At 39.7% G+C, this 17,917-nt stretch overlaps 1 protein-coding gene across 5 annotated transcripts in view; it reads right to left on the reverse strand.

The window, feature by feature from the left end:
- Positions 1–17,917, reverse strand: part of kcnq1.2 (potassium voltage-gated channel, KQT-like subfamily, member 1.2) — a 160,171-nt gene that overhangs the window by 135,944 nt on the left and 6,310 nt on the right. For all 5 annotated transcript variants that reach the window (XR_015094677.1, XM_086074524.1, XM_086074523.1 and 2 more), the window contains exons 3-10: positions 12,435–12,525; positions 7,012–7,138; positions 5,983–6,061; positions 5,793–5,889; positions 4,358–4,498; positions 2,034–2,144; positions 1,858–1,953; positions 911–1,048 (exon numbers count right to left, since the gene is read on the reverse strand). Coding sequence is in view for 4 of the 5 variants with exons in the window: in XM_086074524.1 (XP_085930650.1) it covers positions 911–1,048; positions 1,858–1,953; positions 2,034–2,144; positions 4,358–4,498; positions 5,793–5,889; positions 5,983–6,061; positions 7,012–7,138; positions 12,435–12,525 (880 nt within the window). In the remaining variant the exon portion in view is untranslated. The remainder of the gene's footprint in view (positions 1–910; positions 1,049–1,857; positions 1,954–2,033; positions 2,145–4,357; positions 4,499–5,792; positions 5,890–5,982; positions 6,062–7,011; positions 7,139–12,434; positions 12,526–17,917) is intronic.

Below are 17,917 nucleotides of genomic sequence, written 5' to 3' on the forward strand. Positions count from 1 at the left end.
AGAGCATTGAAATGTGAACAAAGATACATTATTTGTAGTACATGAATATGAAATTTTAATCACATTTTTTGCAGTTGAATTTGGAAACCAAAATCAGGGCTAAGTCAAGCCGAGATGGAACTTCACAGTGCAAAATTGGCACTTTGGTTTTAATTTGCTTACTTTATTTTACTAAACTATTTTTTGGGCCGTACGGTTTTCTAATATTTTGGTTGCCCCATTGAGCAACAAACATGTGTTTTTACAATCCTGGGGCCCAAAAGCTGATTAAATCATCAGTGAATTAGGAGGTTTGTCCAAATACTTTTGTGGATAGAGTTACACGAGGCTCCTTCATCTTGAAAAATGAAATGACTAATTTTGACCTAAGTTAGTTTTTTTTCTTTTCTTTTTTTAATGTAGAGCAATTCTAAATTTGAAGATTTTGGTGATCTTGTAACATTCAAATAAAACGTGGGTTAATTCCTTCAAAAACACGTGTCATAACTACCATTGCACATCTTACCATAGACGCTTTACTGCGGAGTCATATTATCGGTTGGTGTAGTCGCCATATTGGATGTGGCAAAGTGGCATGAGAAAACGGACCGATTTGCCACATCCAATATGGCAGACACACCAACATATAGCAACATCAGGTCAACCCGCTCACATACACGCATATGCATCTTATAGCCCTAATATATGCAGTGTCGTCTTCATTTTGGCTGTCAAAAGTGTTCTGAGACTACAGGTGGTTTCTTCCAAATTGACCTTTGATATTGCCAGATAGTTGCCAATTAAAACAAATCAGAATATTTTATGTAGCTGGTCCATTGACACCATTAAATTTAAACTGCAGGTAATTTGGAGTTCAAAACAGTCCATTCATCTTCGTCGTCTGAGTGAGTCAACGTAAACGAATCATTACCGATATGTTCAGCTTCCTGACGGCGGGGCTGGAGTTGTCCGATTCCACTGCGCTGATGGCCTCTGGAGTCAGGACGTACATTTTCCACGTCGCCGCACAACCTTTGGGTTTCTCCGCCGCGTAGCAGCGCCAAAGCGTCTGAGGAACGTACAGGGAAAGACTCATCAAGAATGCGTTGTCAAAATCTTGACAAAATACAATTGGAATGTGGAACAAGGGTGTAGGAAGTGCCTTGGCGGCCATATTTTTAACTCTGCCAAGTGTGACGGGAGCTTGCTCAAATTAAATGAGTCGGATGGCTATAGCGACGACTGTTCTAAGCCTTGGTGGAGGTCTGAGTGAGTGTATCAGCTGCTAGTTTTCTATGTATTTGGATAGATAAGAAACAAAGTTAAATGGCAGAGGTGGCAAATCCAGGTCCAGAAAGTAAAAACCCTGCCACAGTTTGGCGTTAGCCCCTGGTGCTAGCTAGCTAGCTATCTAGCTAGCTCACTAGCTAGGTCCCATGGTGCTCGTTTACCTGCTTGGGAGCTAGCTAGCTAACTAGCTAGCTAGCACCAGGGGCTAACGCCAAACTGTGGCAGGGTTTTTAATTTCTGGACCTGGAGGAATTTGCCACCTCTGTTAAATGTTAAGGATGACGATAGAATAAAATTTATTACCATGCTAGTTAGTTTTTTTAGGCAACTTCAACTTAAAATATCACCCGTGTTGTATTTACAAATTGGGTTAGGTTATGGTATGACCGAGGGAGCATAATCGTTCTACAGTTATTTTTAAACTACAATTGCTTGTTTACTTTCAAACCACAGTGATTTCCTGCACGCGTCGAATATTTTGCTTTGTTATTCGCAATTTTAAATGCTGTATTTTCACAAGGCTTATTATCTACGTACACTCGATACCCATCGAGTAAGTAGCGACCAAAAGAATAACAAGGTGGTTACCTGGATGAGAGAAGCTGCGGCAGGGATTTGCCGATTGAAGTGCTTTTGTCTCTGCTTCTGCTGGACCTTCAGGGCGAACCCTGATCCCAGGATACCCTGAGCCGGGAAGATTAGGTTGCACTCGCATCGCGGCAGGCGACGGAACAATGCCGGGGCGAACAATTAGTGACACTTACAGCCGGCAGAGCAAAGAAGGAGATGGCAAAGACGCTGAAACAGGAGGCGATGGCCTTGCCGATCCACGTTTGAGGAATCTTGTCTCCGTAGCCGATTGTGGTCACAGTCACCTAACGAGAGAAGAGAAAGAAGACGGTTCTTCTTACACCTTATACGCCGCGTACATTTTATGGAACGCTGCCATTTTTGGGCATCAGTACATTGAGTGTGAGAATTTTTTTTGATCAAAATTGGTGAACATTGCTAAAATGTCATTTAAACCGTTCCAGGATCCTCGGATCACCGACAGTAACTAAGAAATTGTGGAGGTTTGGAAGGATTATGGAATCGAATCCATAGATGAGGAGCTGCACGACTGAAAGCTTAAACAGTCTGGCGGGAGGGACAGTGAGTTGTATAACTCCTGGAACAGATTCATTCGATTTCCATTGTTCCTTATGGGGAAAATTCATTCAAAAACCCGAGCAAATGGAAATCTGAACGGCCTCCTTATAATGAAGCCGGGCCCTGGCGAGAGGACGAGAATGTTGGGGAATGTGATCCAATCCTGGCATTGGCTTGCTCTCCAGCTGTGTCCTGCACCTGCAATGGGGGAAACTGTGCCAAAGCTCAGTGCGCTGACATTCTTCTCAGCACACACACACACACACACACTCGCCATTAATTCTGATGGAACGGAAGATCATCACTCTCAAGTTTACAGTTTCAGCAAAACAAAAAAAGGTGCAAATCCCCCCGTTGCTGCGATTCTTCTCGGAGCATTGTGAGCAGAGCTGCACAGAGCACGGTGACACCCCCCCCCCCCCCCCCTGCGAGCCTCGTTACATAAAGGCCGTAATCCCACAATTAAAGTTTTAATTAAGGGAAGCGACACTTTATATTGCGGCTCTAAAAGTTCTGTGAGCCAAAGAGCCTCAAGGTGAATGGTTTATTACCTTCCCTTTGTTGCAGCCTGATCCCCTGCACAAGACCGCCATAGGTTTCTCATTACGGCCCGCTTTCGATTCAAATGTTTAATTAACCGCTCGGGAAAGTGGAGCCCTCGCACGGAGGCGAAACGGGGCATCACAACACGCCGCGCAAAGGGCGGGAATAAAAACACAAGAGGGTCAATAACGGCGCACACCCGGGTGGTCAGACATCTCCATCCCCTCCGAGCCCTGCACTTGAAAGAGCATTGTGCACATAATTTGTTGCAGCTATTCAGCGCAAGAATCCTTTTTTTTTTCTCTGATGTGATGTGGCCGCTCAAGTATGTTAGGAAGCCCAAGTAGCTCTCTCAAAGGATCTTAGCCAGAGAGGCGTTATAAACAAACTATTTATACTAGCTAGCTGTCGACTATCTACCTGTCTGTCTGTCTGTCTATCTATCTATTTATTTAGCCAGCTAGCTAGCCAGCAAGCTAACCCTGTGTAGCTATCTAGCCAGCTGTCTATGTCTAGTTAGCTGTCTGTCTGTCTGTCCGTCTTAGCCAGAGATGCATTATAAACAAACTATTTATCCTAGCTTGCTGTCAACTATCTACCTGTCTGTCTGTCTATCTATTTATTTATTTAGACAGCTAGCTAGCCAGCAAGCTAACCCTGTGTAGCTATCTAGCCAGCTGTCTATGTCTCGTTAGCTGTCTGTCTGTCTGTCTATCCATCTTAGCCAGAGATGCATTATAAACAAACTATTTATCCTCGCTAGCTGTTGACTATCTACCTGTCTGTCTGTCTGTCTGTCAATCTATTTAGACAGCTAGCTCGCCAGCAAGCTAACCCTGTGTAGCTAGCTAGCCAGCTGTCTGTCTGGCTGGCTGGCTATCTATCTATCCATCCATCCATCTTAGCCAGAGATGAATTATAAACAAACTATTTATCCTAGCTAGCTGTCGACTATCTACCTGTCTGTCTGTCTGTCAATCTATTTAGACAGCTAGCTCGCCAGCAAGCTAACCCTGTGTAGCTAGCTAGCCAGCTGTCTATCCATCCATCCATCTTAGCCAGAGATGCATTATAAACAAACTATTTATCCTAGCTAGCTGTCGACTATCTACCTGTCTGTCTGTCTGTCTGTCTGTCTGTCTGTCAATCTATTTTGACAGCTAGCTAGCCAGCAAGCTAACCCTGTCTAGCTATCCAGCCAGCTGTCCATGTCTAGTTAAGTGTCTGTCTCTATCTATCTATCAATCCACCCATCCATCCATCCATCCATCCATCCATCCATCCATCCGTGTTTGTGGACCACTGGTCTAAACACTACATGTCCCCTGCATGGATAAGCGGCATAGAAAACAGCCGGGTTGACGTCGCACTACTTGATAGCGGCCTGGTTGCTTACCACGCCCCACCACAGGGCATCGGCATAGTTGGAGAAGCCCGTCTTGCCCTCCTCATCCACAGCATCCTTCTCCGCCAAGTAGACAAAGTAGGACGAGAAGATCAAGCCCAGGAAGCCGATGTATAGCGTGGTGATCAGCTCCTAAAAAAAAAAAATATATAAAGGTAAGAAATGGAATCATATTTAAAGCGATAGCCATATTTTGACTGACTTTTCGCAACATAATTCAGTTGTACACTAAGAGAGCTTCAGGAATGGAGTTATTATTCTTTCCTTCCTTGCATAGAAGACGATTTGTGGTCAAGGTCTGACCATAGTTATGGGAGTTTCGGATCTTATGATGCATCTCAAGATGATCCGATTTTTGGAATCTCATCTGAGCACATGGTCCATATTGCACAGTTTTTTATCCTGTTTTCAACTTTTATCAAGTTGTCAGTACACCCTGAAAGCCACGTTTTCTACTGCCTACCGACCTGCGCTGGGGAAAAAAAGTACCAACCACTTCCGCTAAGCGGAGCGCATCATTTCATAAACGGATCATCTGCCAAAAGACGGAATGGCGACGGTACATCTTAACACACCTTTCTTTACTCCTCTTGCGGAGCATCAAAGAGAGATGAATGTCAGGTCTGATCACGCCATTCAGTCGCCAGCTCGTGAAAGCGGCTAAAGTGAGCCGTAACGGGAGCTTGACTATCTGCTTCATCCTCAGCTTTATCCTTATAAAGCCTGCACTGCTGTGGCTTATTTGTGCATGTTTTGCACGTCCCTGGATTAGTCGCTGGGTAGTGAAGGCAAAAGCAGTTTGACTTTACCAACAAGGGGTGAATACTGCTCATTAGTGGAAACGAGGGGTGGGCACAGTATGCCAAAATTTACAAATGAAATAAAATCACCGTAGTTCGTATTATGTTTGAAATTTACAATTGTTCTTATTTCATCAATGAATAACATGGGCACAACTGTCTGACACACCAACTTTAAAGAGGAAATATATATATATATATATATATATATATATATATTAGTGGAATATGAGTCATGAAGCAAATTGCAGCCGTTTTTATCCATCTCAGGGGGGCGGCCATTTTGCCACTCGCTGTCGACTGAAGATGACATCAATGTTGCTCAGGGCTCAGGCAACGACTAATCACAGCTCAGCTTCAGCTTTAAAAAAAAAAAAAAAAACAGGTGAGCTGTGATTGGTCGTTGCCTGAGCCCTGAGCAACATTGATGTCATCCTTAGTTGACAGCGAGTGGCAAAATGGCCGCCCCCCCTGAGATGGATAAAAATGGCTGCTTCATTCATATAAGGCAATATTAAACAGAATAACATATTTATACTAGTAGGACTGCATAGAACATATTACTGTCCCCCCCAAAAATTTGGGATTGAGGAAAATGCGACACTGTTGCATCGTTTCTGACGCACCTGTCGATGGATGAAGACGACAGATCCCAGGAGCCTCCACGTTCCACCCTGTCGGTCCACGTGTAGCATACGCAGAATTTGCAGGAAGCGGATACCCCTGTAATACACACACACACACACACACACACACACGCACGCACCTCAGCCTTATCGCTCACCAGCTGGCGGCAGTGGGGAAGATAAGCTTTACCTGATGGCAGACGTGGCAAAAACTTGGCCGTTGGAGCCCACGGCGAGGACAATGATGGAGGCGATGACCACAATCAAGTCTGTGACAACACAATGATTGCATCATCAAAATGATCAATTATCACGTTTGTTGTATCCTATAGGTTACGACGGCGTATTAGGGCCACATATAAATATTTTATTTTACAGTGGGGTAATAATCCGATAAAAAAAAAAATAGCAAATTTGCGACTTTATAAAGTGACAAATTTGCAAGAAAAAAACCCCTCAGAAACTTGTGACAAATACACGTAGCATTGCTATAGTCTAATGTGAGGCTACATGGGACACTGTTTATAAAATGAAAAGGCAGGATGGAGACGGATTCATTTTTAATTTAAACTTTGCTCGTCATACACGGCAGCCAGAGCGACAACACTTCCTGGTCCCCTATCAGCTGACTAACACCAACCAATCAGAAGCTAGCATACTTTAAATGCAAGTGAATGACGGAGAGCAGCAGATTTGACACATTAACTTAGTTACTTGTACAAAAAAATACCAAAATGTATGAATGTGTAAATAATAATTCTGTAAATATACATTTTAATAAATGAACTGAAATGTTGGTGTGGACGTTCGCAAAGCGAGGCGTCTTTATCGCTGGCAGTACCCAACGCTTCAAAGTGCGAATGCTTAACATGATATGGTTCATCTCTGCTCAAGCAATTACTATCTTCTTTTTTGAAAACCCGACCGAAGTGTTTTTGGCACAAACATCCGAGCAGTCCACTACGTGTATTTCTCGTAAGTTTCTGAGTTTTTGTCTTGCAAATCAGCCACTTAATAAATCTTGCAAATTTGCCATTTTATAAAGTGGCAAAATTGCTTGTTTTTTTTCTCGGACTAATGCCCCCACCCTCTAAAAAAAAAATATATATATTTATATGTGTCCCTCATACACCGTCGTAAATAGGCAGAGGTGGCAAAAAGCATTCAAATTCTGAACTTAATCGAAGTAAGTACAGACACAAGAAAAGGCGAAGTGCACCTATGATTGATATGGGCTTCCTGATGAAGCGGAGGCGTCCCCCGACGCCGGCGTATTTGCTGCGGCAGCCGGCCGACCACAGCCGCACCACGTACTCGCTGCCGAAGAACAGCACTAGCACGATTTCCTGCCCACAACACAAGGCGACATGATTTCATTAGCGTGTAGATAACGAGGGGGGGGGGGGGGGGGGACGCGGATACGAGACGGCAGGATGTGCCGGTAGATAAGGCAGCGTGAAACATCCATCCATCACCGCGATAAGAGCAGTTAGCGACAAGTGTACGGGAGACAAACACAGTAGCAGGCCTGCATGTAAGGGGGGGGGGGGGGGGGGGGTGGACCACCTAAGAGGAAAGATGAGACTTGAAACTCAGGTAGGGCTAAATGGCTAAGTGATGGAATTCAAAGGCTGAAAAACTTTATTTGGACTCTTCCTCATATGGTGTCTGTGAATGCAGATCTACCTTGTAATTACCCTCGCATGGCTATTTTTTTTTTTTTTTACTTTGGCGCGTTTCCCACCCAAATTCCACTCTGAGGCCTGTTTTTGAAAAAAAAAAAAAAAAAAAAAAAACACGATGTGTGAATTAATGAAGTCAGCCCGATGGAGATCGTGTTCGTGGCGGCCAAGTACGCATAATATTTAGCCACCACGCTGGGGCCACGTGGGTGGCCGCTGGGTACTTGCGAAAGGGCCACCCCTCGCATGCAACTCGATCCTCTGAGCCATGCTGCAATAACACAGCGCCGGGGGGAGCCCCAAAACAATGACCTGCCAATCAGAGGCAGCAATATTTTGACTGGAGCAACGTTGCTTTTTTTAATCAGAAGAAAACGTAGACAGTATAATAATTAAATACTGCTACACTACTTTAAGTTTGCATGAAGAAGTAATGAACCATGTTGTGTCAATAAACCACAGTGTGTAGATTCTGGTTAATTGTGGGAAACCGTGGCTAATATTGCGGCCATTTTGGGATGTAAAAGAGACTAATAGTGACAAATTGTGTTTTTTCACCTGCAATTCAATTATGTTTGTATTCTATTATTGTAGCACCGAATTTAAATGGGCGTTACAGTTAAAATAGTGTAAAGGTAGCAACGCATTCATTTTTTTTTTTATGACCTTACAATATCTTTATAATAGTATAATAGTAATATCTTTGTTAACTCTTCTTACAAAATACGTCTGATCGTCTTCAAACCTTCTGCAGACATTTAATAAAATGTATTATTATTTATTATTATTAATAATATTATTATAAGAATAATAACAGTGATAAATTACCTCCATCAACTCAATTAAAAGAGCGAATCAATTTTAATTTCCTAAAATTATTTTTTTATGCAGTATTTAAAATAATTATTATTGATATTTGTATTATGTTTTGCCTATCAATGCACATGTATTTATTATTATTATTATTATTATTATGTGTTTAAATTTAATTACTTCATTTATTTCAAAATATTCATTTAAAAACAGATTTAAAAATATAAAATTATTAAAATAATTAAAGAAAAATGTAAGGCATTTAACTTTCCTTTTTTTTTTAAAAGTGGAGTAAAATCTGTAAATATTAAAAACGACAACAATGCATTTACATCACTGACATTTTCATCATTAAACTAACAATTCTAAATAATGTGTTTATAAAAAAGAAATGCTATTTGAAGAGATTATTTAACATTTTTAAAGATTATATTTATCCAGCATTCGAGCAAAAACAGCAGCCCCAAAATATCTATCCAATATCCCCTTCCAGTACATTCAATATCAACATCTGGATAATATTTGAGAGTCAACGGTAAACAGTACGCCACGAAAAAAAGTGTGACAGGGGATTAAAGTCATAATTCGATAAACTGGGTCACCCAGATGCTGGTCCCATATGCGTATTGGATATGTGGAAGCTATATTATGTTTACTGAAAACAGCAATAATCTGCCACGGCCAGATGAAGATCATAGAGGGGGAAAATACAGATTAGAAGAAAAAGTGATTAGAGAGAAGATTAAGCCAAGTTGCTTCAAGTGTTCCTTCAAAAAAAAAAAAAAAAAAAAAAAAAAAGCCTTTCGGGCACTTTTTTGAGATCCCGCCATTATTGTGTGGATGTTTGTCTACTGTGAGCGCACACAAGAGACATAAGATGTGCTACTTCATCTGACCGTGTGTGTGTGTGCGTGTGTGTGCCTCTTGCCCATGGCTGGCTTTGCTTTACTTTGGCAGCTGCGCCCAAGGCCAAACATCCTCAAGGACCAATGACCCCCCCCCCCCCCCCCCCAACCCCAACCCGCACCCACCTCCCTGTGCCATCCAAAACAAGCAGCCTGTGATTCATGCATGACAGCAGACCCTGAACTTTCTAAGTTTAGCCACGGCCGCCAATCATCACCAGCGTAACACTTGGCCCCGCCCCCCTTTACACACACACACACACACAGTAGATAAGTCATTTATCTTATCGTCGTGTTATATTGCGTCATGATAAAAACAAATACTTACACCGACCCAGAGTGGCAAAATGAAGAGTATGTTTGTTGGAACATACGAGTGCTGGAAATGGAGTAAGGACAAAGTCAAGTAAAAAAAAATATTCTTTACGATTATAAGTTCTTTCCAGTCGGAACGCGTCATAGCATACTGTCGTCAAAGAGGGCGGTTCAGATTGGCCTTTACGTCGCCGTACGTGTGATGTACATACGCAAAGCGACGAAACGCCTTTTATTTGAGCGGACACCCGGAAGAAGTAGTTATGGGAATATTTGACCAGCTAATGCGTGCTAGCAACGAGAATATTTGGCTAGCTAACACCTCGCTGTTGGCTAGCTAGCGCCATGCTAGCAGCAAACAAAAGGCAGTTTGAAAACAAAACAAAAAAAACGCGCTAAATCCTGGAGGTTAAAAAATAAGCTATTTTAAACTAAAAATGTTCACCTTTCTGTGCGTTGGCGCGTCTGTATCGGCGACACTCCGATACGAGGGAATTTAGTGCACTCCATTTATCATTTTGATCAAATTTGATTTTTCATTTGCTGGACTATGACATGATTTTTTGGCAAAAGTACATTGAGTAACCCGTTCAAGTTGATTCGGTCATTTCCGGACAATGACATAACAGATAAGCTAACAGTTAACTTCTCAATGTCTTCTACTTTGTATTTTTCCAATAGGGTCAGTTTTGGTACTACGATATTCAGAGGGCCCTATTTTCTTGTGCAGGCGCCCGTTTGCTCAGCATAAAAACGCGCATTGTCGTTTTTTCTGTGCTTGGGACCTTGTTGCACCTCATTGTGCGTTTTTTATGGGCCGAGCTGCTGACCCAAAGCCTGACAATTTGGTGACAGAAAAATAGACCGCGTCTTCATTTTCGTACCAATCTGATCAGTAGGAACGTACACTCTAAAAACTGTTTGGTCAAAAATAACCTAACTATGGGTTAAAAATGGGCCGATCCCATACTTGGGTCTATCTGACCCAACTTTGAATCAAGAAATGGGTCTTTTAGTGTAAAATAACTCATAAATATTAGTCATATTCCTTACTTGGTTAAAAAAATTGGGTCATCATGTATAAAACAACCCAAAACGTTGGGTCAAATTGATCCTCTTTGACCCAACTTTGAGTCAAGAAATTGTTTTTTTAGTGTAAAATAGCTCATAAATATTGGTCATATCCTTTTCTTGGGTCAAAAAATTGGGTCATTATGTATAAAACAACCCAGAAAGTTGGGTCAAATTAACCCAACTTTGAGTCAAGAAATTGGTCTTTTAGTGTAAAATAGCTCATAAATATTGGTCATATCCCTTACGTGGGTCAAAAAATGGGGTCATTATGTATAAAACAACCCAGAAAGTTGGGTCAAATTGACCCATAAAGCGGATCGGCCCTTTTTTGATCCATAATTGGGTTACTTTTGACCCAACTATTTTTAGAGTGTAAATTCTCATGCTTGGCGTCTCTCACATTTTGAAATTACAAAGAGAGAAGACCCACTATGCGCGTACAATACTCTGCTTTATTTGGCTCTTCTCGGCTGTAAATAAATGAATAACCTCAAAGGGCACTGGCCAAAAGTTTACAGAACACAGCGTTCAACTCCTGTCCTCTGGCTGGCCTCGTCAACTCAGGAGGTGGTACATAAGCTGCGTGCATGTGTGTGTGTGTGTGTGTGTGCGGGCGCAGTAGCTACGTGTGTATTTATACTTTATATTCCCAGTGTGCTGGCAAAAAAAAAAAAAAAAAAAAAAAAACGGGATGATGCAAGCTCTTTAAAGTGTTTCCAAACCAGCAGCCATCACGTCCTCCACCTGTTGTAAGATCCAGATTTATTGCATCACTAAAGGGCCTTGATGCCCCCCCCACAGATAGGTCTTTAAAAAATAATAATAATAATTTTCCCCACTTAGTTGTCTTTGTGGAGCCACGTCACTCCATAATGTTGTTGCTATGTTAACTCATTCACTGCCATTGACGGCTATAGACGTAAAAAAATCATTTGAACTATTTCTATTAGTTTAACATTTTTTTCCACTTTTGCTAACAAGAGTATGAAAACCTAGAATTTTTTTTATTGTTCATTTAGAACGGATATAAAATGTTTGATTCATTGTGAGTTAACTAATGAAGATTAAAAAATGTAATCGCCTGACGCCCCTAATTTTTAATAATCTTTCCTTTTTTTAATCGCGTCAGGCGATTACAACTTTTAATTGTAATTAATCACATGACTTCAATAGTTAACTCACGATTAATCATAAATTGTATATATGTTCTAAATGTGCAATAAAAAAAATCTAGGTTTTCATACTCTTGTTGACAAAAGTGGGAAAAAATGTTAAACTAATAGAAATAGTTCAAATGAATTTTTGACGTCTATAGCCGTCAACGGCAGTGAATGAGTTAATCATGCACATAGGCATGAGGTGTGAAATTCAAATTCTAACTCTTATAGCTACATATGGTGTACTATTATGAATAGGAAAACCATATAGAGAAAATGTTGCTCGAACACAAGAAGTCAAGGAAAACATTGTATTTTGTTAAAAGTAAAGAAAAATGCATTTTTTTCCTACAAATTTAGCAAGAAACAAAGCAGGCACACCATCGCTTGAGTTTGACACCTGTGCTACAAGTACAAAACGCACAAATAAGCTCAATGTTATGCCATGAAGCCTGCATTGCGCAACACATAATAACCAGGCTTTTGTTTTGCTCACTGCCACTTGAGAGCTTCTATCGCCACCGTGTGGCTAACAGCGGGTACTTCATGTCCCAGCCACAATCACGTCCTGCTTTAATTATTATGCTTTTTGTCTCATTTGGGCAAAATCTACTGATTGCAAGTCAGCTCTTAAAAGGAGATGAGTGGATGATTTCATCTTTCTAAGTAGCACGGTGTTTGTTTGTTTTTACTCACCATCCAGAACAAGGATCCGGAAGCAAAGTCTGCATATTGCTCAATCGTGGACAGGACACTGAAGATGAGACACACCAGGACCATGAGGAAGCTGTGGCAAGTAAAAAAAAAAAAAATTTAAATGATGTTTTTTTTAAACATTTCTTGACAATATGTTATATGTGACCTCACTCGTCTAAACATGACATTCTGATTAATATTACATTTGTGGAATATGAGTTATGAAGCACAATAAAAAAGGCTGGATTTTGACTTTGAAATTCATTTGAACTATTTCTATTGGTTTCATATTTTTTCCCATTTTTGTTAACAAGAGTATGAAACCCCAAAAGAAAAAAAAATTGTACATTTAGAACAGATATAAAATTTGTGATTAATCATGAGTTAACTAGTGAAGTCAAGCGATTAATTATAATAAAAAAATGTAAGCGCCCCTAATTTTTAATAATCGTTTCTTTTTTGCTTTTATTTTATTTTATTTATTTTTTTAAATAAAAGATTATTAAAAAATTAGGGGTGTAATTTTTTTCCGGAATTAATCGCATGATTTCTCTAGTTAATTCACAATTAATCACAAATTTTATATATCTGTTCAAATGTAAAAAATAAATAAATTAATTTAAAAAAATCTAGGTTTTCATACTCTGTGTGGGAAAAAAATGCTAAACTAATGGAAATAGTTCAAATGAATTTTTGACATCAATAGCCGTCAATGGCAGTGAACGAGTTAGTGGGGGCGGGAGGGTGTTTGTGGGCCTTGCAGCTTTGCCAGGTCTCTTTTCAAACCCCGGCGGGATTAAGAGCAGAATCAGTCGTGTGTTTTAACGATCCCAGAAATAATCCTTTGGACACATCTTTGGAGTGCTTTTACATGACATGGCGAGCGATGTTTGCATGCCGTATCACCGGGATCGGGCTCGCTTTAACACGTGAAAAAAGAAAACGCACACACACATACAAAAAGCAGAGGGCGTGTTGTGTTTCTATGTGCTACAAGATGGATTATGCGCCATATGCTGAAAGAGGGTTTATGTAAGTGTATGTTGTTTATTATCATTCATGACGCGCACAAATTCAGCAAGTGGTTTAAATCAGCAGGTCCGAACCACCGGGCCATGAAGCCTGACCGCGCAAAGAGACGGAACAGATTTTTTTGGATTGACAAAATTTGGAATAAGTTGAATTCTAAAAAGCAGGTGCATTTGCAAAATCTGTTAAAAACAAACCCATTTGGAGACAATCTTCCGGAAAGGTAAATCACGTGTGACGACGGGCTCGCAAATTAGGCAATATAGCCTTCAAAACTGGAAAGGGGGAAGAAAAAAAAGCACTTCATTCCTTAATTTCATTTCCAACATCGTATTTAGGGAAGTGTGATTTTAAAGAAATGACCCTTTGACACAATGCAAAGTTGACCGTGTAGAGCTTATATGAGTGTCAATTTATTGTTCCCTCAAAATAACTCAAAATACAGCCATTAACTCATTCACTGCCATTGACGGCTTTAGACGTCAAAAATTTATTTGAACTATCTCTATTAGTTTAATATTTTCCCCCACTTTTGTTAACAAGAGTAAAGAAAAACTAGAATTGTTTTAATTGTATTAGAACAGATTAATTGTGAGTTAACTAGTGAAGCAATTCGATCAATTACGATTAAAAATTGTAATCGCCTGACGCGCTTAATTTTTAACAATCTTTTCTTTTTTTTTATGAAAAGATAAAAAATTAGGGGCATTGTAACACTAACGAGTCACATGACACTGAGGAGGGAAACGGACATTTTCACCAAGGGGTGTACTCACTTTTGTTGCCAGGGATTTATCTATTAATTGCTTTATTTTGAGGGAACAATACATTTACACTGTAATATAAGATGCACAGTTTCATTTTTCTGTGTTATATAATTAAATATCTGCTTTAAGAAACCACATATTTAAGCAGTTGCTTTTGCTGTTATAGTTTGCTATTGCGGATGTTTCCTCCCATGTTCATGTACGACTTGTACGCGGTCCTGAAATCGTTTGAAAATTTTGTGTGATTCTGGTTGGTAACCCGGTGATGTGTCTGGTCGGTGCTGGATTTCACTTTCCTTTGATCTTTCCTCGGGTCTCCTGACAACCTCACGACTCTCGCTGGATCCTGAAGTATTCGGTTTAGGTGAACAGTATGGGATTTTTTATAGGTTTTAGGTGAATTGATGAGTACACACTCACAAGCACGCACACACATACAAAAAAAAAAGAAAAAGAGAAAAAAAAAGAAAAAAAACATAAATAAATTAATTGTGTGAAAAGCGTCAAGTCGGGTGATGTAAGGGAAAACTGCCGACTTAAAAGTTGCTGACACATTAGGCAGATGGGACTGTGATTTTGCGGACTGAGGATTACTTGACCCCTCACACACACAGATGCCACCCCCCCCCCCCTCCCGCGCCAAACGAAAAAGCCCAAATGAATGCTAAAATGCTCGAGTTGAGGGTTCTCAATGGACGTGCCTGTGAGGGTCTCCGTTTTAAAAAAGGGACGAGGGCACAGGTGAGGGCTTAAAAAGAGCTCGGTGCCATCATGCTGCTCCCAGGACGTGCCCCTTGGTACCGTGTCCTTGACATATGGCGCTAAAGCATTTGATACGTGCATGACAACTAAAAATAACATTTTGTGGGCCAAATGCACTGAGCTGTCGCCAATGTCTTACAAATGCAATTATGCCATCTAGTGGCAGAAAAATGACCTCAACACAAATCAATATCACACTTTTTTATTTTAGCTCAGTTTTATAAATTATTATGAAATGACTATCAATATCCATATTTCTGTTAGTTTAACATTTTCCCCCACTTTTATGTGAACAAGAGTATGAAAACCTTTAGATCTCAAATTTGTGATTAATCGTGAGTTAACTATTGAAGTCATGCAATTAATTACGACTCTAAAAAATTTGCGCCTGACATCCCTAAAATAAAAAAGGGGGGGGGAAGTGTAGGTGACTTCCTGTGGCGACCCATAACCGAGGAAAGTGTCTTATTTTTAGAAAATATTGGTAAAACATTTTTTTTATTACTGATAACCAAATTCGTGGTAGCTTTAAACTAATCAGAATTTGCCATTTTTACCACTTTTTGGTTGAAAAATTTGGCCCACCATATTGGGTCAAATCCTCAACAACACAGCATTGGCTACGTCCCTTTTTTTGTAGTGCTGAGTTAGCTTAGCCTTGCCACTAATTTGCATAAATGTAGCCTGTAACACAGGGCATTTCGGTTACATGGTGTCCCAGTCTGAACACTAGGGGGCACTATGTAAAAGGAGGAAGTAGCGAAGAAAGAGCCTGGTGGATGTACAAGTAAGAAAGATTCCATGTTACGTCTGTGTTTTAACTACAAAATAAAGTAGGTAAAAAGGAAACCATGAGACAACCACAAGTTCGAAGCAACTTCGAAGCAACAAAATGAGTAAGTAAAAACTCAAAGTTATGATTGTTATGAAAGTGGTTTGTAGCTTGACAGTTTGTGCCCACTCGCGGTTTCATTGAGTGAGTCGGCATTTTTCAAAGCTTACCGGAGCGCTAGCAAGCGCAAATGTTTTTGCCGCGGACAGACGCGGCCTACATGACAGGACGTAACAGACGAGGACGGGGTCACTCCGAAACCATGAGTCAACCTTGCCGGGCCGGCCGAACGGGGCCGAAAAACACGCGGGATCTGATTAAAAACAAAACAGCTGGGGCTTTAGTGAGAATTACTGACAATATTCAAAATCCCAGCATGCGGCTTCGTTGAAAAAAATAAGCACAAACCCAGCTCAAAAATCACAAATGCAAATATGAAGAGAGGAAATCATTTTTGGGGATGTATGCGATGTATATACAAGCATTGATGATATTAAATTATATTATATTATTTTGAAGTCAGCTTCTGGCTTTGGCTGAAGCAATTATGATGCTTTTAGAATGTATTATGGTTTTAGTCCTCATATTTTGCTCTGCGTTATGCTTTTTCACTGGGCCTCTTTAATGGAAACACATTTTAGCATGAGCACACACAAATAAAATATACAGTATCTTACAAAAGAGAGTACACCCATCAGATTTGAGCATGTATTTGAACTCACTCACTGCCATTGACGGCTATAGACGTCAAAAATTCATTTGAACTATTTCTATTAGTTTTAACATTTTTTCCCATTTTTCTTAACAAGAGTATGAAACCCTAGAAAATATTTTTTTTATTGTACATTTAGAACAGATATAAAATTTGTGATTAATCATGAGTTAACTAGTGAAGTCAAGCGATTAGTTATGATTAAAAAAATAATAATCGCCTAACGCCCTTCATTTTTAATAATCTTTTCTTTTTTTTAATGAAAAGATTAAAAATGAGGGACGTAAAAAAATGTATCTATTTAATCGCATATATTATATATTTTAACTATTTCTTTAAGTTGAACATTTTCCCCCACTTTTGTTAACAAGAGTAAGAAAAACTAGAATTGTTTTAATTGTATTAGAACAGATATCAAATTTGTGATTAATCGTGAGTTAACTTGTGAAGTAATGCGATTAATTATGATTAAAAAATTTAATTGCCTGACTCCCCTAATTTTTAATCATTTCATAAAAAAAAGATAAGATTATTAAAAATGAAGGGCGTCAGGCGATTACATTTTTTTTTAACTCACGATTAATCACAAATTTTAGATCTGTTCTAAATGTACAATAATTTTTTTTCTAGGTTTTCGTACTCTTGTTAACAAAAGTGGAAAATTGTTTACGTAATAGAAATAGTTAAAATACATTTTTGACTTGGCATGGTGCAAACATTGAAAATTAACTGCTAGCAGTAAGCATTTTTTTAGTAGGGCTGTAACGATAACGATACGATTAACATTACGATATGAACCTCACGATGCGATAAATATCACAATATTGTTGAGGAGAATGATGGTATTAAAAAAAAAACTCAGGATACTGTGCAAAAATTCACATTATTGGAATACAACCTCACCAATTTAACAGATGTGCTGCTTTTAATATTGTGACATGACGACGACGCAATTTTTTGGCAATTTGAATATTGCGATATCACGATATTGCCGTAATCGTTACATCCCAATTTGTTGGCGTTTCATTTTAAATGTCATTAAATCTGTTCCAGCTCAATTTTGCCATTTTGTTTCCCCACTGTGAACCAAACCCGGCGGTTTTAAAACCAAGGCACATAACCGTGATTTTCACCCCCGGCTGTGTTGCAATGAACACGTAAAAGCAACTCAAAACGGATCACGCAACAAGAAATGGAAGTGACCCACACGGACGGTAATCTCACATAAGCAGATATCCAATATATGGGTTTAGTTGCGCATGCGTACGCGCATGCATGCATAGGTGGAGGCTGATTTCAGTAATCTGCTAGGTTATAAATACACAAAAGCAAAAGCAAGTATTGCAGACAACATCTGGACGTCTGCCTTTTTTGCCTCGGA

This window comes from Leptonotus elevatus, chromosome 4 (genome assembly GCF_054856555.1).
Source record: "Leptonotus elevatus isolate MCC_2025b chromosome 4, RoL_Lele_1.0, whole genome shotgun sequence".
In the NCBI taxonomy this organism is placed as follows: domain Eukaryota; kingdom Metazoa; phylum Chordata; class Actinopteri; order Syngnathiformes; family Syngnathidae; genus Leptonotus; species Leptonotus elevatus.